Genomic DNA, 26,149 nt, shown 5'->3' with positions numbered 1-26,149 from the left:
TATATCCTGGGACTTGTAAAGAGATGGGGTATAATGCATTCCTACGTGACGAACGAAAAAGGGTAATCCGAGAGGGAGAGAGAGAGTGTGTGTTGGGCGAGTCAAGGACAACCCGAGTCAAGAAAAAAAAGAGATGGCAAATGAGGAGAAAAAGAGTTACCGAGGGCAAATCCTTTGGCCCTATAGAAGCTTGGGCCGCGTCATTTGCTTCTGGTCTTTTCGACCAAACACTTGGTAGCCCGTCGACCGAGTGTGATATCAATGCATGTGCAGCTGCCGACACACACACACACACTTCTCGGAACTCCGGGCTCGGCTTATAGGACCGCGGAGATTTTAGAAGGAGGAGAAAAAAAAATTGCTTCGGATTCTTACTACGGTGTAACTGCTTATGATTATGGTGAGGGAAGCATTGAGGGTATTTATTATTAGAATATGCAAATCGTCCCAAATGTGCAACGTTGCTGACCCGGGGACGGGAACGGATACTTAGCTATGTATGCATTGGTGCCTGGAACACAATGGGGGAGATGTGCTTTGCATATTGATGGTGTGACACTTGTAAACCCCCCACGGCCGAAATGCAAAGAAGAAGAAAAAAGCGGCTGCGGGACGCTGAGATTTGAGATGCGGACTGAGGGTAGGATGATGGATGGGGGGGGGCGTCGTCGTGTGTATGCAGATCCGTAGGTAATACAGTAGTTATCTGGGCTTGCCTGCCTCGGCCCACACTGGCAGCCGGGATGCAGAGGTAATAGCTGTCGAGGTATAGACAGCAGCAGGCTGTAGGAGGATCGGCACTGGTAATGCGCCGTGGTCGACCCTGGGGGGGTTGCTGAACGTGGGGCTGGGGACTGGGAGGGAGAAAGGGTCACAAACAACGGTTGGCTTGGCACACGTACAACGGTGGCTAGTGGCCCCCCTGCTCGCCTCGCCTCGCCTCGCACCTTCGACTCTTCCCATTCATCCCCCTCTCCCCCTCCCCCCCTGGCCTGGACCTTCACGAACCCCCTCATCACAGCACGCGGTACACGCTCGTCAGCAGCGGCTTGCTCTCACGGCTGGCTTTTGCGCCCGCCCAATTAATTTCCTTTTGGCCTCAACACACCTTGTCCGCTTTTTTTTTTTTTACCCGGCCGAGCGAGCGCGCGCTGCCAGCCTGGACTTCTTCAGGCGTGAAACGCGAAACGTCGCCTTGATGCACTCTGGCCAGCGTCACTGCCATCCGGTGAAGGCGACAGTGTCTGCTCTCTCTGGTTGCGTTCGCCCACCGTTCCCAGTGGCGGCGACACTCTGGCACCGCAGCTGATCTGCCGGATTCGCTACGTGCTCGTTTCAGGTGCCCGTGGTGCATAGCTGCTCGAACACTGCGAGTCTCGGATGCTTCCCGCTGCTTTGCCCATTTTCCTCGCGCGCGAGTAATGCACGCCCCGAGAAACGCCACAAATTGTCGGGCTATACCAACCCTCGACTATTAACCAGGCTTCATCTGTCTGCCCTGGCTCGAATCACAAATGTTTACGGGCCCCAATGCCATGTGGCAAATGAGCGGCCGAGGCGCTGGCCTGGGCTGCTCGTTTCGCTTCGAAAAAACTGGATATCATGGCACATCGTGCCCACGCCAACCTCATTTTCGCGACAGCTGTCGAACCTGCTAGCCATGGGTTTGTGCATGGGACGGTGGACTCGCACACTAATAGCTCACGGCCTAGTGTGAAATAAGATTGAAGCTCACCATCTTAAGCCACTCGCATCTATACTGCCATTCTTCTTGTCGATAAGAGCTGGACTCTGAGTCGACTTTCCAACGTGGTACATACATATGCCCGTGGCGCTGGCCTCGCCCACACACACACATACACCACGCTCGTCTTGTTTTTTGCGTCCTTTTGCCCTACATTGCTTCTTGTTGATTGTTGATTGTTCCTTGTTCAGATTCCCCTCTTTTGATTGCCATGATGGCGCAGTCCGCTTCTCCACCGGTGCTTGCACCTCGCGTGCCAGATGCTCAAGCCAAGGGCGACTTGACTGACTACGCTGCCAGTGCCAAAGCACACGCTACATCCAAAAAGTATATGCAAGATCTGTTTCCCGGCCAGAACAAGCCCCTGCCGCTTCTACGGGATATAGAGGTGCAGGAACGCGCAAAACCCTCGCACAGTGTACCGCAACGGCATGCTCTTGAAGAGCGGGTTTCTGCTCCGACTATAGATAATAGGCTGGACCCCCGATCACTCGAATGCCTGATCATGCTCGATCAATCATCAGTCAGCGGAATTGAAACGTCGCCGGCATCTTCTGCTTCTGCCTCTGCGAGGTATCAGAATAACGCGAGACCAGCAGCAGCTCCCGTGACACGCTCAGCAAAGGGCTCTCACCGATTCAAGCGGCCGAGGCGCTCTCTTCTCCAGCTTCCACAGGGGATACTGGGACATATACTAGCCTACGTTTTCGCCGAAGAACGTGCTATATCAATTACGCCATATCAGCCACAGGTTACACCGCAACGCTACCGACATCGCCATGGCGCTGGCACTGTCGACATACGGACCTTTATGATGCACCCTGCACTGCTCGTCTGCCACCAGATGCGTGCCATGGGGCTGAACATTGTGTACCGCAACAATCTCTTTGTAATCAACCTGTGCGAAGCAAACCGGGCGGCACACGCAAACGAAAGAGACTCGGGCAAGCATTGGGACTGCTGGACAGCCGCCAGCCCTCCTCCGCACATGGTCCAAACCGCACTCACGCACGCCTCGATTCTCCGCATCGAACTCCCCGTGCCGAGCGCAGAACCGGCAGCAGTGCGTGGAGCCACCAAGCGGAAAAAAGATTCGCACGAGGACAAGGGCGTTGTTCTGGAATCGCTGCGCAGACTGACTGCCCTCATCATTGGCTCGTCGCCCGTTTCACAGCCAGAAAGGACGCGCGCCCCGAGTCCAGCTGCCCCCAAGGCTCTGCGTCGCAAGCTCAGTTTCCGCTCTGTACGGCGCCATGATTCGCTGGAATTCGTGTGCCGCGGCGACTCGCCGCCATTGTTCGTCAGGGAGCCGCTAAGCAGCTTTGAAGTCGTGCTCGTCAAGCCCGCACTCACGGCGCCGGTGCACAGCCACACGCTCGAAATGGTCACCATGTGCAGCGCCATCCCCGTGTCCCGCACCCTCGCATACTACCTCGAGCTCGACGGGCTCCGCAAACTCTGGGCAAAGCGAACGCTAGGCAAATGGCGCGGCTCCGAGCCCGACGGTCCAAGATTACTACACGGTATGCATATGCTCCCAAGCTCCCTTGTTTCACGGTATTGCTACCCACTGAATTTCTCTCGACTAACAAAGCCCGCTAGACCTCCGATCGCTGGGCCACCCCCGCCTCGCAACAGACTGCCTGCAGACTTCCGGCCGCCCACGGGATCCCCGCGCTCCACCTCCTCCCTTGCCACCCGCCAGGCCCGAAGTCACGAGTAGACAGCCATCCTTGAGACGCACGAGGTCTTCTTCCACTTCCGTTGCTCCTACTGCTACCGCTACCGCTACTGGCGGCAGCCCACCCTCATTGCCGTCTCACAGACACCTCCCCGTGTCACTCAAAGAAGGCAGTGTAAGCGTAGCAGGCAAGTTCCGCGAAATGGAGCACCTGTACAAAATCACCTTTTTGAAGAGTAGCACCAATAAGCATTCTCCGTCGATTGGAGAGATTCAGCATATTACCTCGGATATGCGCAGAGGGGTCCACTAGAACACTTTTCAAACTCATCCCCCCCCCTTCCTCCGACCCTCCCTTCCCATTCGTTCTTGTTTAGTACTGTTTCAGTTGAAACAGTGTTGTCTCCTTTGCGAGACACACATACATACATCGCCATCAGCATCATCATCATCATCATCACGTTCATGTTCATGTTACCATATTGGGACGAGAAATCGGGTATCATGCCCACTCTCTCTATTTCCCCATTGTCTATCGTTAACCTTTTTTTTTCTTCCTTTTTTTTCTTTCTTCTTCTTCTCTTTCTTACTTCTTTCCTATGTCCATCTAACCTCTCATTTGTACATTTAAACAAAAATGCCACAGGCATGCATTAGGGTAGTTTAGGCTTTGCCATTGGAAAATTGGACTACTGCCCATTTGCCGCTCCAAGCCCATTTTCGTGCTCCGCTGTCGTCGCCGCCGCCGCCGCCGCCTTGGGTGGCTTTGATGCGCTCGTCTTCGCCCGAGGCGAGTCCGACGACTACGTCGGCTTTGCATGTGCGAAGCGCGAGAACGCGGATGCCAGAGCCGGGTCCCATGGGTCCTATGGCGGAGGTGAAGGGCGTGGTGGCGGGCCAAGCTGCCTGTTTGTGCGTGAGTGAGTGAGGTTAGCCATGTGAAAAAGATGAAAAAAATGGTAAGTAGGGCCATACTCACATCAGCAGTCAGCTTGCGGTAGTTCAAGTCTCCTTTGAAAATGACGAGCTCGCTCTCCTTGAGATCCTCATACAGCTCTGGCTCCGTCTTGGGCAGCCGCCAGTAACTTCCAGCAGCAGTCCAGAAGTCATTTGGTCGCAGCATCAGCTGGCCCTCTGCATGCATGCCACTCCAATGCTGGAACAAAAAGCGCAGATTGGCGCTCTCTGTGTCCGACAGCGGCACAGCCTGTTGCCCATTGTGCTTCTGGTCGTCGGACAGCGCTTCGTAGAAGGCGGCGGGATCAGCGAGGGCCGAGAGCAGCGCGCCAAAGTCAGCGGGCAGCACGTCCGAGACAAACCAAGGGATGGACTTAGGATGGAACACGACGTTTGTAGCCAAGCCCGACGCAACTAGGTATCCAGCGAGAATGAGATCGACAAAGAGCTCGAAGCCCGCATTATCAAGCACAATATCCACGCGTCGGTCCTTCTTGCCTTGTTTCTGCGCGGCGCGCAGCACGCCAAATGCCTTGTCCAAGTCATTAACCAGGATATTCTTCTCAGACTTCTTGCGCGCCTCGGAGCCCTGCAGTTTCTGGATGTCCTCGTACGAGAGGTTGGTTAGCAGCGAGAGATCCGTGGCGTTGCCCCAGAGACAAATCTCGCACATTTCGGTGAAGAGCAGTTTTTCGGCGGCTTCGAGTTGCTCTGGCGTCTCTACACTACTACTACTATTCGTTTTTTTCTGCTCAAGCTCACTGACAATATCTTTGTAGCGGGCGGCGAGTTCGACGACTGCGGGTCGCGACGATTTAAAGGTGTCCATTTTCTGGCGGGCGAAAATGTCATACGAGCGCCATGCCGAGGATTGCTTGAAGATGCTCGCTATGCGTCTACCTAAGCTCGTCAGTTTTTTTTTCCGTCGGCGTACTGCTGCTGCAAAAAAAAAAGAGGGAGAGGGGATGTGTCTAACCGGTACAAGTAGCACTCTGCAAAGAGCCAAGGGACGTTGTGCCATTTGGGGTTTCCTCGCGCAGCCAGTTCCTGGTTGTAGGCCTCGACGTCGCGCTCGCCGTCATCGGCAATGGGTGTCAGCTCGCGGTCGTGCTGCAGCTCGTACTTGAGCTTGGCGAGTTCGGCGACGATTGTTTTGCCCTGGCTGATGGCTGCCTCGTCCTTGGTGCTGTGCAACGAGCGGTGCACGTCGTCAATGCCCTGGGTTATGATGACGGGCCATCGCGAGCGCGCAGACGTATGCGCAAACGACGTGGCGTCGCTGGTGTTGTACTGGGGCACGGGAAATGTGTCAAACTCCATGGTGTGCTGTTACGTTCCGTCTGCTCGAGTAACCAGGAGTCGCTTTGGTGAATTTTATATCCCTGGGGCCACACGCGGGATTTCAGTTGGTGACGATGGCGGGGCTGCTGGAGGGGCACTCAGGTTGCTCACCAAAGTTATTTTCTGGGGATGCTTCGGAATTGCCGTTTCGGGATTAGCTCCACAATTTCGCATACGGCATGGCTTCTGCTATCGATAGCGAGGATATGCGACTCTCTCTCTCTCTCTCTGGTTCTGCAACCATATGACAATGCAAAGGGCCGATGCGGCTTCTTGGAGTATCTTGTCCGCATCGAAATAGCCACGGTAGAGAAGCAATTTGGCATTTTCTCTGGCGAGGCACCAGGCGACCGGGTCAGAGTCGGATATGTCGAATGCATCATTGCTGGAGAATAGGCTTGTTCACCAGAAAGGCGTGCTATGGTATTCTTTGCATGCAGAGATCAAACAAGCAATTAGTTTTATTTCCGACTGGAAAAGCGTCTGGGATGCCGCTGAAAAGCCATCTTGGGGCACGTCACTAGCAACGCAGGGTCCACCGCTGACTATTTTGCTCTGACGAATAGACGCGACGCAGTGACATGCCGTATCAGGTACCTGCAGCATACTTAGGACCCGGTATGCAAATGTGCTAAGATGGCATTGAGACATACTACTGCATCTTGTGTGAAGTCGACTACACCACAACAAAGAGTTGCACTGCTGCATGTATTGCATAAGCTCATGAACGTCTTTCGCACCTGTCTGCGCTCTACCCGAAGCACTACTCCCGCATTCAGTTCACGTCCCTTCTTTTCGTCGCATAGCTTCACAATGAGCTCTCATCTAAACGGAGACCTGAACAACACTTCGGCCGAGCGTACCCGAACCGATATTGCAATCGACCCAGCATACCGAGGCATATCGCTGGCCATCCCTTCGTCTGAAGATGACGTCGATACAAGACAGAGATACCGGCCTTTCATCCTTCACCCCGAGACAACAGAGCAAGATTGGATTGCCCAGCTTGAACTAAGCACGGTCCTGAAGATGGTGGATATGCAGGTCCTCCAGCAGGGAAATGATCGGCTGAGGGTCCTGGTCCTACATGAAAGCATGCGCCAAAGGTAGTCAATAGAGTTGATAGTTTGCCATTGGTATGCCAGAGGTCTGCGCTAAACATAGATATGTAGGTCCTACTCGCGCCTCCTAGCATACGAAGCCAGTCGCATTCTCTTTCGGCTTGGCTGCGACGTCCGCATGTACGACCCGACTGGTCTACCGGTCAAGGACGATGTGCAGCATTCACACCCCAAAGTGCAAGAGCTGCGTGAGCTGAGTAAGTGGAGTGATGGGCACATTTGGGTCAGTCCTGAGCAGCATGGCAACTTGGTGAGTTTGCAATGGCTGTACGTTCGTGGCATCACTAACCGACGTATGACGGCTAGACGGCAGTGTTCAAGAACCAGATTGATTGGATTCCGCTCTCGACTGGCTCGGTCCGTCCAACCCAAGGGCGAACGCTTGCGATTGCACAGGTAAATGGCGGCTCGCAGTCCTTCAACACGGTTAACTCGTTGCGCATACTGGGTCGGTGGATGCGCATGTTTACCATTCCAAACCAAAGCTCCATTCCCATGGCATACAAGCAGTTCACCGAGGAGGAGGCTGGCAGTAGACTGATGCCAAGTGGAAATCGAGACCGACTCGTTGATTGCATGGAGGAGTTTGTCAAGTACACAATCGTAATGAGGCCCCATTTTGACCTGTTTGGGGACCGCTACAGCGAGAGGGAAGAGAAGCGAGTGAAGCAGGAGAAGGAAGAGAAGAAGCCGGCTGCGGAATAGTCTTGTCGATTGCATGGATGCCACAAAAAATGCAGAACAAAATCTCATGCATGGGCTCACGGCTCTTCTATCTTTGGTCCATGAGCTCTAGCACAAGTGTGTTCTTGACAACACAGTCTTTTTGTCCGCGACAGCCCAGACTAGCCTTGATGCGATTCCGGTCTGCGTCGCCACGCATCTCCGCAATAATGGTGGCAGCCGTCTCGCACGATATCAGCAGTCCGGTATCCATGGGTCGTTCTTGTGGGACAGGGGTGGGAGCGCAGAAGCAATTGGCCGTGTTGGGGCAGTCCGGGTCGCCTTGGAGCATGGAAAAGGTCGAGGCACTACCGTCATGAATGCCACCGTCTGGTGGCCGGGAATAAGATGGCTCGTGTGGTGCAATGGACACGGCAGGCTCATATAGGGGTAGAGCAGTGGGCGTGTTGGTATGGCCGTCAACGGGATGCGCTTGGTGCTGTACAGCGCCAGCAAGGGGTTGGTGGGCCGGTTGGATAGTGGGTTGCATGCGCTCCGGTTGCCTCTTTTCCGGCACCCGCTGTGTGGGCAGAGGAGCGGCGGCGGCGTCGAAGGAGCGCAAATATGCATCGACCTCATCGCGCGTCACACCACGGCTGGCAAGCAGGCTTCGCAGGCGCGCATTCTCCTCGGCAACCTTGCGTGCAGCGCGCTGCATGTCCTGCGTGGCGGCAATGCCTTTGAGTTCATACTCCTGGACTCGGCGCTGCAGGTCCTGGATCAGCTCCTTGCGCTGGTTGCGAGAACGGCGTTGGTTCTCACGAATCCGTATCGATGACGGAGTGTCGCTAGCCTGCTCGCTGTTTAGCATGCGGTTTCCCATGACATATGCTTGGAACCCACCTTTTTGGGCATATTCAGACTTGGGCGCGGGTCGGGTGGAGGGCAGGCCCCGAGGCGGGGAATCAGGATGCCTTGGTTGCTGTTGGGGTCATGGGTATGGGGAACGAAGTCAGTAGACCACGAGCCGCGTTGCGCTTGGCTTCCTATTTCGGCTTGGCTTCTCTCTGCGCAATGCCAATCCAACCTCTTCCAGCCGCTTCTTACATACAAAGTAGATTGCATACATGACGACGGCTCCTGTAAGTACGGTATGCGGCTCGCTAGCGGCGGATTCGCAAGCAGTGGCAGCTCGCCGCGACTTGCTTGAGCTGCTTAACTCGACTCCCTCCAGGCCTTGGCTTTCTTGGCCTTCACCATCCCCCGCCCACACCACCCTGAAGACTCGTCATACTCATGCCCGCTCTTATCTGACCGCCTATAGTCAGACCTCAACACCTTCCACATAGGGCTCTTCGACCACGGCCCCTAGTGCCCTCCGCATGCCCCAATGCTTGCTACAAAAAGCCAGAATGTGCCGCCGTCTGGAGATCTCTACTTATGTCCTCAGGACGTCCGGCCAGTTTTGTTTCTTGCGTCATTGGCAATAGTTCACCATGGTTCTGCCGAATCGGTCGTTGCTAGGAGTAGCCGGTCTTCTGGCCCGTGCCGCTTATGCTCAGTTTCCACCAACACCACAGGGCGTGACAATAGTCCAGTCGCAGCTGGAGAAAGGTGTCAGCATTTCATACAAGCAGGCAAGCCATTTCTGCCTCATGTTCCTACTGTTCTCTTACCATATTCCTAGACGGACCTCTGCGAGACCACGCCAGGTGTTCGAAGCTTCTCCGGCTATGTCCATCTTCCCGCTGCAGCTCTGGCCGATTTGGGCGTCCAGAACCAAACCTATGAGATCAATACGCATTTCTGGTTCTTCGAATCTAGGAAAGACCCTGCAAATGCTCCTTTGTCAATTTGGATGAACGGTCAGTCACATGTGGATGCGCTTAAACATCACAATCTGACACGGGTCAGGCGGCCCCGGCTCCAGTTCCATGCTCGGCCTTTTGCGGGAGAATGGCCCCTGTTTTGTTCATTCCGACTCCAATAGCACGTATCTGAACAAGTGGTCATGGAATAATGAAGGTCAGATGACCCAACACGCATTTCTAATCTTTGATGGCCTAATTGCTGACATACTCAGTGAACATGCTGTACCTCGACCAGCCCGTGCAGGTAGGTATGAGCTACGACAGCTTGGTGAACATTACCAACAACTTGGATACTGGCGAGATCAAAGTCGTGGATTTTGGACAAAGCCCTGTTCCGCCACAGAACAACAGTTTCTACGTCGGCACTTACCCCAGCCAAAACCCGAACATGACCACTCGAGGTACCGAGAACTCTGCACGAGCGCTCTGGAACTTTGCCCAGGTTTGGTTCCAGGAGTTCCCTGAGCATAAACCCAACGATGATAGAATCTCCATTGCCACAGAGTCTTACGGAGGTCGTTACGGACCCGCTTTCGCCGCCTATTTCCAGGAGCAAAACGAGAAGATTGAAAACGGAACATGGCGCGAAGCTGGACAAACGCATATATTGAACCTGGACACCCTTTTGATCATCAATGGCTGCATTGACCGCTACGTACAATGGCCAGGGTATCCCAAGATGGCATACAACAATACATATGGTATTAAAGCCGTGAACGAAACCCGCTACAACGAGGCACTTGGCAACCTGCACAGTCGAGGAGGCTGCTTGGATCAGATTCAGAACTGTCGAAACCTCAGCATGACATACGATCCGACCAACCAAGGTTTCAATCTTACCGTCAATAAAGTATGTGAAGCTGCAGAAACCTTCTGCTCCGCGACGATTCGAGACCCCTATTTCGATAGCGATCTTAATTATTACGATATTTCCGCGCCAGGCGCAGCATCTTTCCCTCCGCCATGGTACGCGGGCTTCCTCAACCAGCCGCATGTGCAGCAGGGCCTCGGGGTGCCGCTCAACTGGACCCAATCCAACTCGGCAGTATCAAGATCCTTCCGTAGTATCGGTGACTATCCACGCCCTGGCTGGAAAGAAGATCTGGGATACTTGCTCGAGGAGGGCATCAAAGTTACACTGGTATATGGCGACCGTGACTATGCATGCAACTGGTATGGAGGCGAGTTACTCTCTCTCGCAATTCCCTACGACAACGCAACTTCGTTTGCCGAGGCGGGCTATGCTCCAGTCGTTGTCAATGACACTTACATCGGAGGCCAAGTGCGGCAGCATGGCAATTTGTCATTCACGCGCGTCTATGAAGCCGGTCACGAAGTCCCCGCCTACCAGCCAGAGACTGCCTACAAAATCTTCATGCGTTCTCTTTTCAATCGAGATATTAGCACGGGCAATGTCTCTACTGCCGAAACTCCTGGCTACGCGACCAAGGGACCAAGCGATGTGTCCAACATTACCAACCAGCCCATCGTCGATCCAGGGTCGCAGTGCTATGTGTTGGATCGCGATCAGTGCACCAAGGACCAGTGGAAGCGCGTAATGAATGGTACCGCCCTGGTGCGAAACTGGATCGTTGTGGATGCCAATACCAGTCATCTGTTCCCGGACCTAGGGGGAAATGGTACTGTGGTTAATGGATCGATGCCGTCCGGTAGTGGCAGCCCTGTGCCCGTCTCCACAGGTGCTGCGTCTGGAGGCGCTTATGTCGGTTTATGTGCCAAGGCATTGTTCGCAGCAGCGCTGGGGGTCGCCTTGGCTATGTAATACTTTTCCCCTTATCCAGATATAACAATCGAAAATGGCTTGCGGCTAATCAACATTGTTGTTGTCGCGAAGCGCCAAGGCTCTGCCTGACTAGTGTTTATCAAAGTTAACTAACGTGGTTCATAAGCGAGTCGGTCACTCCCCACCAGCGCGTTGACGTTGACACGTTATCACAGTCTTTTATTACAGTCAATAAACTATTGCAATATACCAAATTAATTGTCAGAATCGCTACTATCACTTACGCTATCTATCTCAACTGCGCAGGTACGAGCGTTGTGTCCAGTCTGCTTGCAACGCCCGCACCGCCGCTCTCCTCGCACCCTCTTCGACGCACTCTCACCATCACCACGACTGCTACCCGCCTGTTCAGCTAATACTTCTTGTACTTCGCCTACAGTAAGAGTCTCTTCTGTCCGTACGTATCGCCGCTTGCGGCTCTTACGCTTATTTGCTGTGTCTAGAGCCTCTCGAAGAGCAGCTACTTCCTCCCTCATAAGCGTCATCTCATGTGCTATTTGCTGAGCCCCTTTACTCAGCTGTACAACCTTCTCGTCAAGAGAATTTGCAGAAGACCCAGGGCGGTTTCTTACTCTCTGTCGAATAAGAGTACTTTGAGCCTCAACCTCGCGCGCGTTGCGTGGTGTCTGCGCCTGCCAGGCGGCTGTCCGTCGTGGTGATTGTACTGGCGTCTGCACCACTACATCAAGCTTAGATAGCACAGCCTGTGGGTCATGTGGGACTAGACCAGCGCCTCTAAAGCCAGCTTGGATATTCTCCTTTGTAATAGACTGCTCAAAAGCAGCCTTAAAGGCTGGTAGGAAGGTCTCCTTGCTGATATAGTGGGTGCGGTTGCGTGCCAAGCCTGAAACAGCGTCGCCATACTTGCGCTTCAATGGCGAGAAGCAGGCGACGTTAAGGGGCTGCAACAGGTGAGACGAGTGTGGAGGCATGCAGAGAAGAATAATATTCTTCTCCTTGCAAAGATCTTGAAATTCGATGGAGCAGTGGCTCTCATGGCCGTCAATAATAAGTAGTCGATACCCACCTACAGTAGAGCTCTTTGTATGGGTATTAAAGTGCTCTAACCAGGCAAGACCAAGCTAATTATTCGTCTAGCTATTGGGACTGACCTTAAGAACCTAGTTAGCAGGCAAATTCTTAAACTAAACGTTGATAAGCACCTTGCCCGCAAAGACAACGAACAGTGGTATCCAGCGACCCGACGCGCCCACGCCTTGGATCACAGTAACCCACTCACGGTTGCCTAGCTGTATCCGCTTCTTTTTCCTATATCCTTCTAATGCTGTGATTAATAACTATAATAAAATCTTGCCTATCATAAAGCCAGTTTCGTTAAAGTTGTAGATATCGTCGTCCACAATACCCCACTTCTGCCTTGTCGCCTAGACTAAGTCAAACCAGCGCTGGATAGCCACTGGGTCCTCGCAGGCGGCTCGCTGGTGATTATAGGGACGGCTCTAGCGCGTACGGAGCTTAGCAGTCCGCCTAACAAAGTTGTCAACCTAATTCTTGCCAATAGGGTTGCTACCACGCTCCTCTAACAGTTTATTGGCCATTGCTTGAACCTTAGCCTTTGTAGGGGCAAATCCACGCGCAGACTCTTTAAAAATACGTCTAATAATAGCCTCCTCTTCTAACTTATTTAGGCGCTTTGAATTTAGTTCACAGTCGCGTTAGGGGCGCTTTCTAGCCTGTTGATCAGATATTGTACTTTGAGGCACGTTATAGATAGAGGCAGCGCGTCTTTAGCTTTAAACACGTTGTGATTAGATATTAAAAAGAGCAAGTTAAAGATCTAATTTAGGATAAGTTAATTGATAGTTGTGTTGTTGAGACATAACGCGTTGTAGTATCAACGTCGACGCGCTGGTGGGGAGTGACCGACTCGCTTGGGTGACCGACTCGCTTATGAACCACGTTAGATATACTGCAAGCTAATGTTGGCGTGCAATAGATTGTCATTGCCAACTGACGAGGGCTACGTGTGATTACGTGCGAGCCGGTGTTGACGTGTTTTGCAGCTTGCAGCAGCATAGTTTGTTCCAGCAACATGCATGTAGTCCCTGATTTGCTTTTTCCATTATAGTTTGCATCAATGCTCAGGCGGTTTGTCGGGTCAGGCTGACGTCATGACTGGATTGATGACGGCCACCTTAGTTAAACCTACCTGCACGCATACCATCTTCAGCGTACCACCAAAATCATCTCCACAACACATTTTCAACAATGTCTCGAAATGCGTACTCGGCATTTCAAAAACACCTGTTGTTCTTCTCGACACCCACAACTCCGCCGAGGCTCACTTTGGGGTCAGTCCTGCGTGCTGCTGTGTCACTCGGACTGGATGTGCCTGTCGCAGTCTTGCTGAGTGTATCCCTGAGACTTCTTTATGCGCCGCTTCCCTATTTCTGGTCTCCCATCATCGTCGACAGAATCCCGGTTTCATCCCATCGCACTCAGCTCGAGTCAACCAGACTCTTACCGGAGAAAACGGAATACACGTGTTCGGACCTCTTGGCTCTCCTCAAGCAGAGCGAGAAGCAGGAAAGTGCAAAAGGATGGCTGGCACACATGATTGACCAGGGTCATATCATCGGGTTCTGGACAATGGCGGCGAACACGCAAACGCATACCGTTAGCAAACATGACGTCGAAAGGTTTCAGCAAGGCAACTGGGAAGAGGCGGTGGTTGAGAGACGCGCCGGGCGACACGAGGTGCTGCCGCTCTGGAGAGGCGGGCCTATCTGGGTTGGCGGCCACAGCTGGGCCGTAAGGAAGTTGTTCGGAGTAAAAGTCTATAATGCCAAAGGACAGTAGTTCGATAAGACTATCTCGAGACGGCGCGTGGAAGGTGCAGGAAAGATCCCCGACCGGATTTCGCAAGACATGCGAGGACAATTCGACGCGTTCTCGTTAGTTCTGTGCTCCCTGGTCTTGCATACGGCTCTCGTTTTCGGCATCTCTCGGACCATGCATGCATCGAATGGGTTGACCTCTCGAGTTCCCGGAATTGGTCGTTTAATTCACGCCCTCGCGTCTGTATTCTTCAGCTGAGTGTTCTAGTAGATGTCTTGGTGAGTGCGTGGGGACCCGGGTTTTTTGTTTGGTTGCTTCGTTTTTCTACTACTTCGCTATGCACGTTATCAACAGTCTGGGTGACATTTACTAGGCCCCGACTAACGCAGAGGGCGAGACTCGCCAGACCCACTTTTCCTTATCCGAAGAGCCTCACGCAATTCCGCGCTCACGTAACGTTTAGATGAGCAGGAGTCGTCTAATATTTATAACGACGGGCGCCGATCTCCGCCATGTGGAGCCGAGCTGTCTTTTTAATCAAGAAGCTGCCCTGGTGCTGCAGCGTACCAACCGCCTTGCTCCAGTGTTTTGCCATCTGCGAGCCCAGCACAAGACGCCTTCTACGACACCGAAAAACATCCAACCATCCCATCGCCGTGGTATTCCAGGCTGCATAAAAAACTCAAGGACGCTCCATTTGGCCAAGGCCGGCTGGTCACTGACAGCGGGAGCAGACCAAGGGATGCTGGAGAAAACAGGACCCCTGGGTCCAAGCACCGATGTGCTTCCGTCTAGGTCGCCTACGCCAGAGCGCGACAACAATGCCAATGCATCCCCTGCGAGTATGGGCCGTCGCGATTCATCCGAATCCGCACACGCCAAACGCCACGATGATCTCGAGCTGGCCCAAACAAAGTCCATTGCCGAATCCATGTCTTTTTTTCGCGAATGTCTCTTCGTCACTTTACTCTGCGCGGCCCAGTTTGTCACCCAAGTCGGCTTAGTGGGAACCCTCACCATCATCCACATTATCGGATCCGATCTTGGCATCACCGACGCAGGCATCCTCTCCTGGTTGATCGCGGGCTATTCGCTGACAGTTGGCACCTTCATTTTACTTTCGGGTCGCTGTGGGGATTTATTCGGCTACAAGAACATGATTATCATCGGATACGTCTGGTTTGCTGTTTGGAACGTAATAGCCGGCTGCAGTGTATATCCTCACAAGAGTGGTGGACAGGTGCTCTTCATTTGCGCCAGGGTATTTGGAGGCATAGGACCGGCGATCATGCTACCCAATGCGCTTGGTCTTCTTGGATCGACGTACCATGAAGGGGAAAGAAAAGACATGGTCTTCTCACTGTTTGGAGCATGTGCACCTTGTATGCCACACCCTGAATCCGTGCTAGAATAATATTGACGTGGTGTAGGTGGTGCCATCCTGGGTGGTCTATGTGCCAGTCTCTGGTCTCTCGTGTGGTGGCCCTGGGCATATTGGACCTTTGGCATTGCACTCTTTGGCTGCGCCGTGGCGTCGATATTCATCCTTCCTTCGGTGCCTGTGAGCGAAGAGGTGCGTCAACTGTCGAACCGCGAAAGAGTTCGAGAGCTGGACTTGCTTGGAGCAGCTATAGGCCTCACTGCCATGATACTGTTCAACTTTGCGTGGAACCAGGCTCCGGGATTCGGCTGGGAGCATCCGTACATCTATGTCCTTCTAATCATCGGACTGCTCCTTTTCCCCGCATTCATTTGGGTTGAGGTAAAAGTGGCCAAAAAGCCTCTGATTCCATTCGAGGTCCTTAGTACAGACGTGATATTTGTAATGGTCTGCATGGTATGCGGATGGGCTGGTTTTGGTAAAAGCTCCCCTTCCCTAACTTGTTTCTGAGTCTGCAACAAAAAACTAACATGAGCTAGGCATATGGGTCTACTACTCTTGGCAATTTCTCCAACGACTCCGCGGTCACTCGCCACTTCTCACCATTGCTCAAACCTGCCCTATCGCCCTATCAGGCGTCGTTGCCGCTATTACTACGGGTCGCGTTATCTCACGCACAGGCCCGGGGTGGGTGATGTTGATCAGTATGCTTGCCTTTTTGATAGGCAACACATTGGTCGCGACAATGCCCATCCACCAGACGTATTGGGCGCAGGCTTTTGTTACTACAATCATCATTCCCTGGGGCATGGACATGAGTTTTCCTGCCGCCACGCTCATCATGAGCAACGCCGTGGCGAAAGAGCATCAGGGCATGGCAGCGAGCCTGATCAACACAGTCGTAAACTACAGTATCAGTATTGGCGTTGGCATCGCAGGCACCGTAGAAGTCCACGTCAACAACGGCGGAAAGACGACTGCGGATGAGCTCAAGGGATATCGCGGTGCCCTGTATTTCAGCGTCGGAATGTGCGGCCTCGGTGTCGTGACAAGCCTGCTTTTCCTCTTCAAGATTCGCTTGAGGGCGAAGAAAGCGGCACAATGACCCCCAGCCCGTTGAGCAGGCGTATCTAACGTCCTATCTAACGTGCATCGCGTTCTTTGGATATGAGGGGGTTGTTATATTATGAAAAATGATATAGTTATAAACAACTTATTAAAACCATTACTACGGAAATACGTAACTTTTTTTTCTTCAACTATACTTGGACGTCTATATTCTACTAACGTGTTTTACAAGCGAGCGCCGCGTACAAGCGAGCGCCGCACCCCACCAAACCTGCGCACCTCTATAAGCCTGTAGTTCCACTACAATATAGTTGTTTTACTATATATTAATATAATAGATTAAGCAGTACCTAGAGTATTTTTCTTGCACGTACGCGAGTTGTGGCCAGTTTCTCTACACCTACTGCAGCGCGCTAAAGCCTGGCGGCTAACACCTAATCGCTCTCCTCCCTAACGCTCTTTATAAGCAATCTGCTAATTAGCCTTACGCTAAGCAAGTAGATCCTCTCTAGCTCTCTTTATTAGCACTCTATGCTTCTATATCCGCTTCCTTTTACGCTGCCTACGCTTTATTGCTGCCTTGTTAGCCCTCTTAAGGCTAGCGATCTAATCGCGCATTAGCTTAGCTAAGAGCATTATTCTCTTTGCCCTCTTCTTAAGCTAGCTAATCGCTACAATAATTAACGCTAGTAATAAGCTCTTATGCCGCTAGACCTAATTACGTATTAGCGTTAATTAGGCTTTAAGCTCGCGTACGTTGCTTAGGGTACAAGCCTGCTAGACAGCCTTTGCAAGAGCAGCTACTAGAGTAGGCGTACGCAGCTGTACGTTAAGCTTTAATAGAATAGTGTCTAGCTAGAAAGGAACAAGGCCTGCGCCTTGAAAGGCTAAGTAGATATTAGCTGCCGTAAAGGATCAATCGAAGGCTACCTTAAACGCTAGCAGAAACTCAAGCTTAGTGATATAGTTGATGTAGTTGCGTATTAGGCTCTCTACCTTACAGCTATACGCGCGCTTTAATAGCGAGAAGCAGCCAACGTCAAGAGGCTAGAGTAGGTAAGATAAGTGAGGCGGCATATAGAGCGTATAGATATTATTTGCCTTATAGAGCTCTTAGAACTTAAGTGACTGGTAGCTCTTATGGCCGTTAAGAATAAGCAGCTAGCGTACCCTAATAACTTTGCCATCTGTATGCTTAACAAAGTGCTTTAGCTACTTAACTCCTAGCTTATTAGTTGTCTAGCCGTTGTCGCTAACTGCGATCGCCTAGTCGCGTGGGATCTCTATCTCCTTATACTAGGCAGATAGGTGATGCTTGCTAGTAAAGATAAGGAATGGTGGGATAGACTAGCTAGCTGCATTGATCCTAGCGATAAACGTTACCCACTCTTAGCCACCTAGTTAAATAGCCTTTGGCCGGCCTCTTCTCTCTGACGCTATAACGACTAGCTAAGTCGCGATCTTGCCTATTATAAAGCCTGCTTTGTTGAAGTTGTAGACGTCTTTGTCATAGATGCTATACTTAGCCTTTGTCTTCTCTGCAAGCTTAAACTAGCTCTTAATTAAGACTAGATCTTTACATAAGGCTCTCTGCCTATCGTACGCTTGATTAAAACGCGTTGTAAGACTGTTAGTACGCTTGACAAAGTTGCGCGGCTAGTGGACGCCAACCTAGCTAGCGCCGCGCGCAGCTAGCAGTCTATCAGCTATATCTCGCACAGCTGCATAGGTAGGCGAAAATCCACGTAGATCCAGATTAAGTACATGATCAATTATCACCTGCTCTTCTAGCTTGGTAAGCTTCTTTGAGTTGGGCTGGCAATCGCGTCGGGCAGGCTTGCCGACGCGTCGGCGGCGGATTGTTCGTTCTGACACGTTATAGATAGCAGCAGCACTGCGATTACTCTGTATCTGACCAGATTCAATAGAGGATATAGCGAGCTGGATATCTGCTTTATTTAAAGCTAACTGACTAGCGTTGCGTTGAGCCATTATGTATTGAGATGAGAGAGGTGCACAAAGTTGGTGGGGTGCGGCGCTCGCTTGTACGCGGCGCTCGCTTGTAAAACACGTTATAGTAGAAAAAAAGCATGGGTAAAGCTTGTACAGAGAAACCATATGATCTAATGGCCAATTGTCTTCTATAATGATATGCGTTACTAGTTTTGCAAAAAAAATACTGCTATGCCAAACACACACAAAAAAACGCCATTTGCAAGGATATACCTGGACGCGTTTCTTGACTTAGACTAAGAGAATGCACACACACACATATCAGATGCGTATCTGTATCGGTATTTTTCAAAACCCCCTTAGACACACAACGATAACCCAATAACAATCGCAGGGGGAAATACAAAAATCCAGAATGCGCAAGAAGACAGGACAAGGAGGAAGGACAAGGAGGAAGGAGGAGGGGGTATCTGCTAAACATTGTTTTCCATAGGCCCTTTGTTTTAATTTTTTTGCTGGAGTTCTCTTTAGACGGGCGCGCCCCACGCTGCGCGCAGGCGACGCGCGAGTTGTATGTCTTTTTGCTGTATGGTGACGCGGCGGGCGTGGATGGCGCACAGATTGGCGTCGTGGAAGAGGTTCACGAGGAAGGCTTCGGTGGCTTCTTGCAGCGCCATGATGGCCTGGCTTTGCCAGCGGTTGGGGCCGTCTTCGCTCGTCACGGTTTGTGCGATTTCGCGGACCTGCGTATGCAGTCTTAGTAAATGGAACTGCGTGGTTCAAATGTGCCAGCCATGTAAAGAGGGGCGCGCGCTCACAAGACGCTGGAACGGAAGCTTCAATAGCAGCAGATCCGTCGATTTCTGATATCGCTTGATTTCGCGCAGTGCAACGGTGCCGGGTTTATACCGTTTCTTCGCGCGATCCGGTGCTGGGCCTGGCGCGCCTACTGTGTGCAATTGTCAGTCAATCGGAAATGTGTGCGCGTGTAAACCCTGCTCCCCTCCCGCTTCCGATTTGCAATTTTGGTAGTGGGTTGGTTTGGTTTGGTTTGGTTTGGAGAACACGTACGGCGCTTGCCTGACGACTCCCTTCTGCCATCGAGACTGGCTCGTCCTCCCCGCGACGGACGCGCTTTGTTGCGCCTGGCCGGAGATTTCGGCGGCATTTGGAGAGAGAAAGGTGAAATGTGGAAGAGTGCGAGGTGTGCGCGCGGAAAAAAAGGGTGGTGCCGCGTGGAAGAGGGAGAACTGAGTGCAAGGCAAGAGAGCTTTGGTGGTGTGTGTTTTGGAATGGGAGCGGCGCGGCTGGTGCGCGCGTTCACTCGACGCGAAGTCGCTGCGCTTTTCACTGAGCGCGTCAAGAGAAGGCGAAACACGCGGGTTTGTTGGGGCTATGGACTGCGGAGGGATTCAGCGTAACAAGGATTACGCAATGCGGTGTTGCATGGGCCACGGCTGCATCGTCGTCGTGGTGTTGGCGTTGTTTCCGTCGAGGGGTTGGGGCGCGCGTGCGCGAGTGTGGCTGGCATATTGGCGCGAACGCACGCCAGCCAGCCGCGGGCATCAGATTGGATCAGATTGGATCAGATTAGATTTTTCCGTATTACGTCAGCGCCTCGGAGCGCGGTCGGATCAAGTCACGTAGCCACATGGACTTGTGTCTTCACGCTCGGATCCAGCAGCGTTGCCTGTTGACCGACACCTGTCCTCTCGCTTTCTCACCTCTTGCCGCCCTTTTTTCTTTCTCGATTGCTCCATGTCTGGGCGTTCGGCCGCGGAGTCTCCTTTCACGTCTTCCTGTCATTTTTACGTCGACCAGAGGTGCTATTTTCCGCGCCGCCACAGCGAGAATCGGACAGCATGGCCAATGTTCTGCAGGGCGGGGACGGCATGATGGGCGGGGTTGGCGGCTTCCCGCTCGAGCGATGGTTCTATGAGATGCCCGTGTGCACTCGCTTGTGGATGACTGCTGCGCTGAGCGCCAGTGTGCTGGTGCAATGCCACATCATCTCGCCCTTCCAGCTCTTTTACAGCGTCCGGACTGTCTTCTTCAAGAACCAAGTGCGTCCAGTCTTACTTTCAAGTGGGAGTTGGTTTTGTGCGCGCGCTGACACATGCTGCAGTACTGGAGACTACTCACGACGTTTTTCTATTTCGGGCCGCTGAGTCTCGATCTTCTCTACCACATCTTCTTTCTCCAACGCTATGCCCGTCTCTTGGAAGAATCGTCGGGCCGCTCCACGGCACACTTTGCTTGGCTCCTCACCTTCGCTTCCACAACGCTCCTCTGTATCGCGCCCATGTTCTCCATGGCCTTCCTCGGCTCGGCTCTATCCAGCACCCTGATATACATCTGGAGCAGGAAGAATCCAGATACCATGCTAAGCTTTTTGGGGCTGCTGGTGTTCAAGGCACCCTATCTTCCTTGGGTTCTGCTCGCCTTCTCGCTCATTATGCACGGGACGGTGCCTAAAGACGAGATGTGCGGCATTGTCGTGGGTCACGGTAGGTTTTGCCCTCGCTGATTCTTCTGCGACTTGACTAAAGAACTGCAGTCTGGTACTACTTCAATGATATATACCCGCCGCTACACAACAACCACAGCCCGCTCGACCCTCCTACTTGGTGGATTCGCATGATTGAAGGGCGACCTGCTCCCAGCCAAGAGCCAGTCGAGGATGAGGTACCGACAGATGGGGATGCACCTGGTGAACATGACCCGGTAGAGCCTGCGCCCATACATTGAGCATTGCTTAGGACAATGGCAATTTCATTCACATTTTTATGGCCACTCATGGTTTAAGATGCTCAACGAAATCTTCACATTACTCTCCATGCATTGACCGCCTGCGCCCATGTCCCATGCATGGACAGATCCATGTTCTTAACATGGTTCTTTTTCTTTACAAGCAGTTCTGGTATGGTTGCATTGCTTTTTCCAAGACGCGGCAGGGCATCGTTCTCTTGACAGCTGCTCAACTGGGTGCATGTGTTTATGCTATCATCATGCTCAGACGCGCAGGCACAAGACAGCCCTCTACGCTCCCTACTCACAAGGTTTACGGATGATGCTCGATTGTCCATGCAGTTCCGTTCAAGACTTATTGCCAGCTACTGATTCTTACATCTCCCATGGGCCTGTTGATCTTATCAGCAAACAATCCCCAATCGAATTACCGTTTTCATTGGTCGGCTCAGTAAGCTAGGCCGTCGATATCTCCACCATTGCTAGCAATCTTAGATGTTTTGCTTCCAACGCCATGCACACAACATGCGCTTAAATGCACACAGCAACTATCTTTCAAAGAGTAGCTCTACTGCTAAAACAGGAATATGGTGTGAGCAGCTTCTTTACATGGTGTGATTTCCGCGAATGAAATCATCGCAATGCCACTATGCCTGCCGGTCCTGACACAATCTTCCCGCAAGTGCTATCTGGAGCATACATACCATGCTATCACTTCTATCGGTGCAAACCATTTCGCTTGGCCAAATTTATCACTCAGATCAAACGATAGAAACAGAAATAGCCATGGCAAATGTGAGCAGGCAAGAGGAGCAATCCGATACGAATTGGATGCAGACCGTGATCGCAGCGGTTCAATGCACAATATGCATATAACAAGAACATAGCCAAGCAGCATAAAGATATCAATGTTTGTGTATCCGGTACACAGCAATGAATGTGGCGCATGCATGCAACGCAATGTGTTCGACATTTGTTGGAGGCGTGTTCCGCACTGCATGCTGGAAACCGTACTATATTCGCTTGGCGGGATGTTACATAGTTGAACAGACCAAAACCGAGTCAAAGCGCCTATCGAGCCCTAGTAAGGCCGTCTCCCCACAAGTTTCGAGGCTAATGTACGTGGCCATGGTGAGAACTAGCACTCGCGCTAGCGGCCGATAATTAATATATTTCTCATTTCGAAACATGCAGTGATCTGCCTAGGACTGATTGGGTAGGCAGTATGTTCAAGTGGATGCAGCTATGGCGCATCATGTATGTCCATGACTCTTTGGCGAGGGCCCCGAGGCTGAGCCGCCGCGGACGCACGTGATGCTGACTCATCCGGTCGGTCTTTCGCCCTAGCTTGCTGATCGCCCCTTGTTGCCTTTTGCACACACGACCGTCCTCTATAATGATTCTGGAAGACGCACTTTTGAGTGTCTGCAATGGGCAGAACACCAACTACACGAGCATGCGACAGGTGCCACGCCGTCAAGGAGAAATGTAGACGCGTCCCCGGCCAAAACGCGTGCGAACGGTGCCATCGACTGCAGAACATCTGCCAAAGCCTAAGACCCGTGGGAACTGCTGGCCGCAAGCCTCGTTACCATCGCAATGAGACTGCTACCCCCGAAGCTCACACACCCCGCGCCTCGAGCGAGAGCTCCTTTGCAGCCTCTCCAGCCTCGACGTCGCCATCGCCCGTCATTAAAGCCACCACTCCAGCCAGCGCTGTATCTGACATCACCCCCGTACCCAGGACGCCCTCCGTATTTGCCGGTTTGAATGAGCGCGAACTGTTCATTGTCCAGTGCATATCCCAGGGACGGCCAAAGATTGAACAATTCTTGATAGCGCCCAGCTTCCGTGTGACCCATCACAAGACTTTTGCGCGACACCTTCACAATGCGCCACCATGGATTCACGACGCGTTGATCGCTACGGCCGCTCTGTTGGCCTGTGAATATGATGCCGAGCCATCCAACGAAGACAGAGCTATTGGCCATAGGAGGGCTGCTTCGGCCGTCTCTACTCTGCGCACTGTCAAGACATTTCACCCCGGGGAACTCTCTTCCGTCTTGCTGCTCGCAGTGAGCGCCGTCACCTTTGCGCTGCAAGTCTCTGGAACCGCCTTGGCCATTTGCAAGCACGCGCTCAACATCATCAAGCCTGTCTACGAATCGATTGATTTACTCGACTCTGATTGTCTGGCTCTTTTCGTCTGCCTCATCATGTCCGAGGCGGAGGAATGCCTTTTGGTTGGCGAGATGCCGACAGTACGATTCAGAACCGACCTCTCGGATGGAGCTGTGGATCGCTATATGGGAATCGCTTGGCCTCTGCTACCCTATCTGTACGACGTCGCCAAAGTCAGCTACTTGTTGCGCCAAGACGAGCGCCCGAGTCCCTGTGAACTGATGGCGATGCTCGATGAAATGGAGTCAGCTGTCTACGCATGGAACCCCGCGCTACCTCAGGACTGCGCCGACCGCTTCTTGCAGGAAGAAGTGGTGCGATTACTGGCTCAAGCCAAGGTCTTTCGATGGTTCATACTCCTCATGATACATCGCCTGCGCTATCCTTATGGCACAGAGTCGGCGGTGGGTACAGCACTGTCAGACGCAATACTAAAAGAACTGCAGTCGATACTCCAGCACACCAAATCGTCCATACCACACATGGCGGTTCCCTTACTGATTGCTTGCTTCGAAGTCACAGACGCCCGCGATCGCCAAGCAGCATTTGAGAAGAGTGATGACTTAATAGATTTTTCACAGCAATCGCGAATCAAGTTCAAGGATCAATTGACTGCATTTTGGGCAATTAAGGACATTCGGGGAGAGGTACATTGGTCCGACGTAATCTCATGGCTTCCGCAATGACCCGACTTGCCTCAGCAAAGACAGGACGTTTACACTACAATCGAGAGCTTTCGGGTCATTGCATGCACAGCACGCAACCCTATTTATTCTACAAGTGTTCTCCCAATGACCGATGAGCCGGCTGTCGCATCGCCATCTGTTGGTACTTCTTCGCCGTGTAGACCCTCATCCTCTTACCCCAGATGATCAGTGGAATAGGCATCAAAAGAACCAAGAAACAGAAGGCAGCCGTGATAAGGGCAACGTTCTGAATGCCCATTGCCTTTGTCCAGGGGGAAAGCGTGAAAAGGATGATGACAGAGAACACGTTCCTCATGAAGACAATGCCAATCATGGCGTCACCGAGAATCTGCAAACCTTCAGTCAGTATTCACGTCGTATTTGGGCAACTTGGCTTGGTTTTCTCACCTCTTGATAGCAATCCGTCACGTATGCAAGGGCAATACCGCTGGCAAGCACAAAGGTGAAGCCAAACAAGCCGAAGCCTACAGCCATGCCCATCCAGTGCAGACCCTGGAGATGTTGTTAGTGAAGGGCAATCATTGTCAAGGGCGGTCAACTTACGCGAGACAAGACCAGGCCAAATATCAGAACACCGCCTGGGAGGATGAAGGCAGCTGCAAGGCCGAGGCGAAGACGCATCTCAGGCTCGTAGATTCCTCCATTACGCCTCGCGAAGAACAGCATTGCGCGATCGTTGAGCCAACCACCGGCAAAGAAGCCGAGAAAGGTGCCAGTGAACGGGGCAAGATTCATGAGTCCGACTCCGGAAGGACTGAAGTTGTAGGGTGGCCGGATGAGGTACGTAGCCTGCATCGAGGACATGAGCGCCAAGCACGCCAGGATGGTGCCGTATGTAAGAGCGGCGTAGGCGACTGCTGGGAAGAGGAAGAGGACGTAGATAGGCTGGTAGAAATGATGCGCGATAGAGTAATCCGAGGGAGTTACCAGAGCCATGCGTTGAAAGTAAGTCTTTCGTGGCAATGTTGGGTCAATCCGTGACTGAATCCTCTCCATGGCAGTATGCTTGATATCTTCGGCAGTCTTGGTCTCGCTCTTCTGCTCGAGGTCGACAGCCGTGGTGTTTACTGCAGAGGAGCCCTGCTCGCCCTCGAGGATGGGGATGTATTTCGATTCCTCGAAGCAGAAGGTGACGAGGAACATGTTGATGGCAATGAAAATGGTACACCAGTGCCAGATCCATCGCCAGCCTTGGGACTGGACCACGAAACCAGAAGCGACGGGGCCAAGAGTCGCACCGACAGCGGTAAAGACGAGGTACCATGCATTCATGGTTCCGTGCTCGTGCAGGAAGAAGATATCGGCAATGGTCACTTGCACGACGGCCTCGCTCAGGGCTCCACCCAGACCTGCGATGAAATTCGCTCCCATATAACCGCCGTAGCTGTTGATCTGGGACTGCCATGCGACACCAGCCAGCTGCAGTGCAACGCTAATCATGTACAGAGGACGACGTCCGTACTTGTGCACAAAAGGCATAAACAGCATGCAGCCAATGCTGAGGCCAGCATTGGTCATGGCCACTCCATTGTTCAACTGGTCGACGGTTAGGTGCAGTTGGGCGATCAACTGGCCCCAAGACGGGGAGCCAACTTGGAGTTGTGCGAATGTCCAGAGCACGTAGAAGCCGACCAAGCTGAAGTTGAGCATCTTACGCGCAGTGGACCAGTTCAACGGGTCATCTGGATCACTGGTCGGAATGGGGTGGAGGATGACTTCGGTGGTAGTCCGAGTCACTGGAATTCAGGGGTCAGCAAGACATTGCCATGCAAGGATCACAGAAACAACATACAGTCCTCCAGCCTTACGGTACCTGGCGCCCAGAAGGTTTCATCGTCATCATCAATGTGGGGATATGGCTCAGACATTGTAATGCTTGAAGAAGAAGGGAAAAAAAGGCTTGAACAGGTGTTTAAAGGAAGGGACCCTTTTTTTTTTCTTGAGACACAGGAACGCGGAGCCTGATGGGGTCTGCGATATCCCTACAAGACTGGAACCTGTGGGCTTATATATACACGGGCCTTCTGGTGATTTGCCGTTGTCAAAGCGCTTTTGGGCTCACGCCTGGCATTCCCCGGATTCTGCAGCGCTGAAAGGACCGGGGGCTTATCGGCCCAATTACACGGCCTA

General features: G+C 52.4%; 11 protein-coding genes across 11 annotated transcripts; 7 read left to right on the top strand and 4 right to left on the bottom strand.

The window, feature by feature from the left end:
• Window positions 1-1,958: 1,958 nt before the first annotated feature.
• SETTUDRAFT_105110 (uncharacterized protein) lies at window positions 1,959-3,738 on the top strand (the record flags this gene model as incomplete). Its single annotated transcript, XM_008024885.1, has 2 exons — window positions 1,959-3,301; window positions 3,468-3,738. 2 exons carry the CDS (start codon window positions 1,959-1,961, stop codon window positions 3,736-3,738), a joined length of 1,614 nt encoding a protein of 537 aa, XP_008023076.1.
• Window positions 3,739-4,015: 277 nt separating this feature from the next.
• Window positions 4,016-5,709, bottom strand: SETTUDRAFT_167797 (uncharacterized protein). Its single transcript, XM_008024884.1, has 3 exons — window positions 5,359-5,709; window positions 4,405-5,278; window positions 4,016-4,331 (listed from the first exon to the last, which is right to left on the bottom strand). Exons 1-3 carry the CDS (start codon window positions 5,700-5,702, stop codon window positions 4,089-4,091), a joined length of 1,461 nt encoding a protein of 486 aa, XP_008023075.1. The 5' UTR covers window positions 5,703-5,709; the 3' UTR covers window positions 4,016-4,088.
• An 827-nt stretch (window positions 5,710-6,536) lies between these two features.
• SETTUDRAFT_159656 (uncharacterized protein) lies at window positions 6,537-7,549 on the top strand (the record flags this gene model as incomplete). Its single annotated transcript, XM_008024883.1, has 3 exons — window positions 6,537-6,829; window positions 6,896-7,094; window positions 7,151-7,549. 3 exons carry the CDS (start codon window positions 6,537-6,539, stop codon window positions 7,547-7,549), a joined length of 891 nt encoding a protein of 296 aa, XP_008023074.1.
• Window positions 7,550-7,616: 67 nt separating this feature from the next.
• SETTUDRAFT_26479 (uncharacterized protein) lies at window positions 7,617-8,422 on the bottom strand (the record flags this gene model as incomplete). The annotated part of the gene is made up of 2 exons (XM_008024682.1): window positions 7,617-8,360; window positions 8,411-8,422. 2 exons carry the CDS (start codon window positions 8,420-8,422, stop codon window positions 7,617-7,619), a joined length of 756 nt encoding a protein of 251 aa, XP_008022873.1.
• A 581-nt stretch (window positions 8,423-9,003) lies between these two features.
• On the top strand, window positions 9,004-11,161 carry SETTUDRAFT_159655 (uncharacterized protein; the record flags this gene model as incomplete). The annotated part of the gene is made up of 5 exons (XM_008024882.1): window positions 9,004-9,144; window positions 9,195-9,372; window positions 9,422-9,532; window positions 9,591-11,018; window positions 11,079-11,161. The coding sequence occupies 5 exons, from the start codon at window positions 9,004-9,006 to the stop codon at window positions 11,159-11,161; spliced, it is 1,941 nt and encodes a 646-aa protein (XP_008023073.1).
• Window positions 11,162-13,411: 2,250 nt separating this feature from the next.
• SETTUDRAFT_105769 (uncharacterized protein) lies at window positions 13,412-14,002 on the top strand (the record flags this gene model as incomplete). Its single annotated transcript, XM_008024881.1, has 1 exon — window positions 13,412-14,002. One exon carries the CDS (start codon window positions 13,412-13,414, stop codon window positions 14,000-14,002), a length of 591 nt encoding a protein of 196 aa, XP_008023072.1.
• An 823-nt stretch (window positions 14,003-14,825) lies between these two features.
• SETTUDRAFT_105301 (uncharacterized protein) lies at window positions 14,826-16,467 on the top strand (the record flags this gene model as incomplete). The annotated part of the gene is made up of 3 exons (XM_008024880.1): window positions 14,826-15,363; window positions 15,412-15,840; window positions 15,902-16,467. The coding sequence occupies 3 exons, from the start codon at window positions 14,826-14,828 to the stop codon at window positions 16,465-16,467; spliced, it is 1,533 nt and encodes a 510-aa protein (XP_008023071.1).
• A 2,305-nt stretch (window positions 16,468-18,772) lies between these two features.
• On the bottom strand, window positions 18,773-19,622 carry SETTUDRAFT_167784 (uncharacterized protein). The gene is made up of 3 exons (XM_008024879.1): window positions 19,455-19,622; window positions 19,202-19,332; window positions 18,773-19,126 (listed from the first exon to the last, which is right to left on the bottom strand). The coding sequence occupies exons 1-3, from the start codon at window positions 19,549-19,551 to the stop codon at window positions 18,911-18,913; spliced, it is 444 nt and encodes a 147-aa protein (XP_008023070.1). The 5' UTR covers window positions 19,552-19,622; the 3' UTR covers window positions 18,773-18,910.
• Window positions 19,623-20,064: 442 nt separating this feature from the next.
• On the top strand, window positions 20,065-21,168 carry SETTUDRAFT_167783 (uncharacterized protein). The gene is made up of 3 exons (XM_008024878.1): window positions 20,065-20,446; window positions 20,509-20,890; window positions 20,941-21,168. Exons 1-3 carry the CDS (start codon window positions 20,246-20,248, stop codon window positions 21,129-21,131), a joined length of 774 nt encoding a protein of 257 aa, XP_008023069.1. The 5' UTR covers window positions 20,065-20,245; the 3' UTR covers window positions 21,132-21,168.
• Window positions 21,169-22,561: 1,393 nt separating this feature from the next.
• SETTUDRAFT_26474 (uncharacterized protein) lies at window positions 22,562-23,998 on the top strand (the record flags this gene model as incomplete). Its single annotated transcript, XM_008024681.1, has 1 exon — window positions 22,562-23,998. One exon carries the CDS (start codon window positions 22,562-22,564, stop codon window positions 23,996-23,998), a length of 1,437 nt encoding a protein of 478 aa, XP_008022872.1.
• An 88-nt stretch (window positions 23,999-24,086) lies between these two features.
• SETTUDRAFT_159649 (uncharacterized protein) lies at window positions 24,087-25,887 on the bottom strand (the record flags this gene model as incomplete). The annotated part of the gene is made up of 4 exons (XM_008024877.1): window positions 24,087-24,347; window positions 24,407-24,511; window positions 24,563-25,755; window positions 25,812-25,887. The coding sequence occupies 4 exons, from the start codon at window positions 25,885-25,887 to the stop codon at window positions 24,087-24,089; spliced, it is 1,635 nt and encodes a 544-aa protein (XP_008023068.1).
• Between the last annotated feature and the right edge of the window lie 262 nt (window positions 25,888-26,149).

Source organism: Exserohilum turcica, assembly GCF_000359705.1.
Source record: "Exserohilum turcica Et28A unplaced genomic scaffold SETTUscaffold_13, whole genome shotgun sequence".
Classification (NCBI taxonomy): domain Eukaryota; kingdom Fungi; phylum Ascomycota; class Dothideomycetes; order Pleosporales; family Pleosporaceae; genus Exserohilum; species Exserohilum turcicum.
Note: the sequence above shows the minus strand (reverse complement) of the source record. Positions and strands in the feature narration are given on the sequence as shown.

What these genes read in the sequence shown, in the direction of transcription:
- SETTUDRAFT_167797 (XM_008024884.1), bottom strand. Translation starts at nt 5,702, where the DNA reads ATGGAGTTTGACACATTTCCCGTGCCCCAGTACAACACCAGCGACGCC. An exon ending in GCAGAGTGCTACTTGTACCG is followed by an intron (nt 5,279 to 5,358) that starts GTTAGACACATC and finishes GAGCTTAGGTAG; the next exon opens with ACGCATAGCGAGCATCTTCA. An exon ending in ACCGCAAGCTGACTGCTGAT is followed by an intron (nt 4,332 to 4,404) that starts GTGAGTATGGCC and finishes ACGCACAAACAG; the next exon opens with GCAGCTTGGCCCGCCACCAC.
- SETTUDRAFT_167784 (XM_008024879.1), bottom strand. Translation starts at nt 19,551, where the DNA reads ATGCCGCCGAAATCTCCGGCCAGGCGCAACAAAGCGCGTCCGTCGCGG. An exon ending in GGAGTCGTCAGGCAAGCGCC is followed by an intron (nt 19,333 to 19,454) that starts GTACGTGTTCTC and finishes AATTGCACACAG; the next exon opens with TAGGCGCGCCAGGCCCAGCA. An exon ending in AGCTTCCGTTCCAGCGTCTT is followed by an intron (nt 19,127 to 19,201) that starts GTGAGCGCGCGC and finishes CTGCATACGCAG; the next exon opens with GTCCGCGAAATCGCACAAAC.
- SETTUDRAFT_167783 (XM_008024878.1), top strand. Translation starts at nt 20,246, where the DNA reads ATGGCCAATGTTCTGCAGGGCGGGGACGGCATGATGGGCGGGGTTGGC. An exon ending in CTGTCTTCTTCAAGAACCAA is followed by an intron (nt 20,447 to 20,508) that starts GTGCGTCCAGTC and finishes CACATGCTGCAG; the next exon opens with TACTGGAGACTACTCACGAC. An exon ending in CGGCATTGTCGTGGGTCACG is followed by an intron (nt 20,891 to 20,940) that starts GTAGGTTTTGCC and finishes AAAGAACTGCAG; the next exon opens with TCTGGTACTACTTCAATGAT.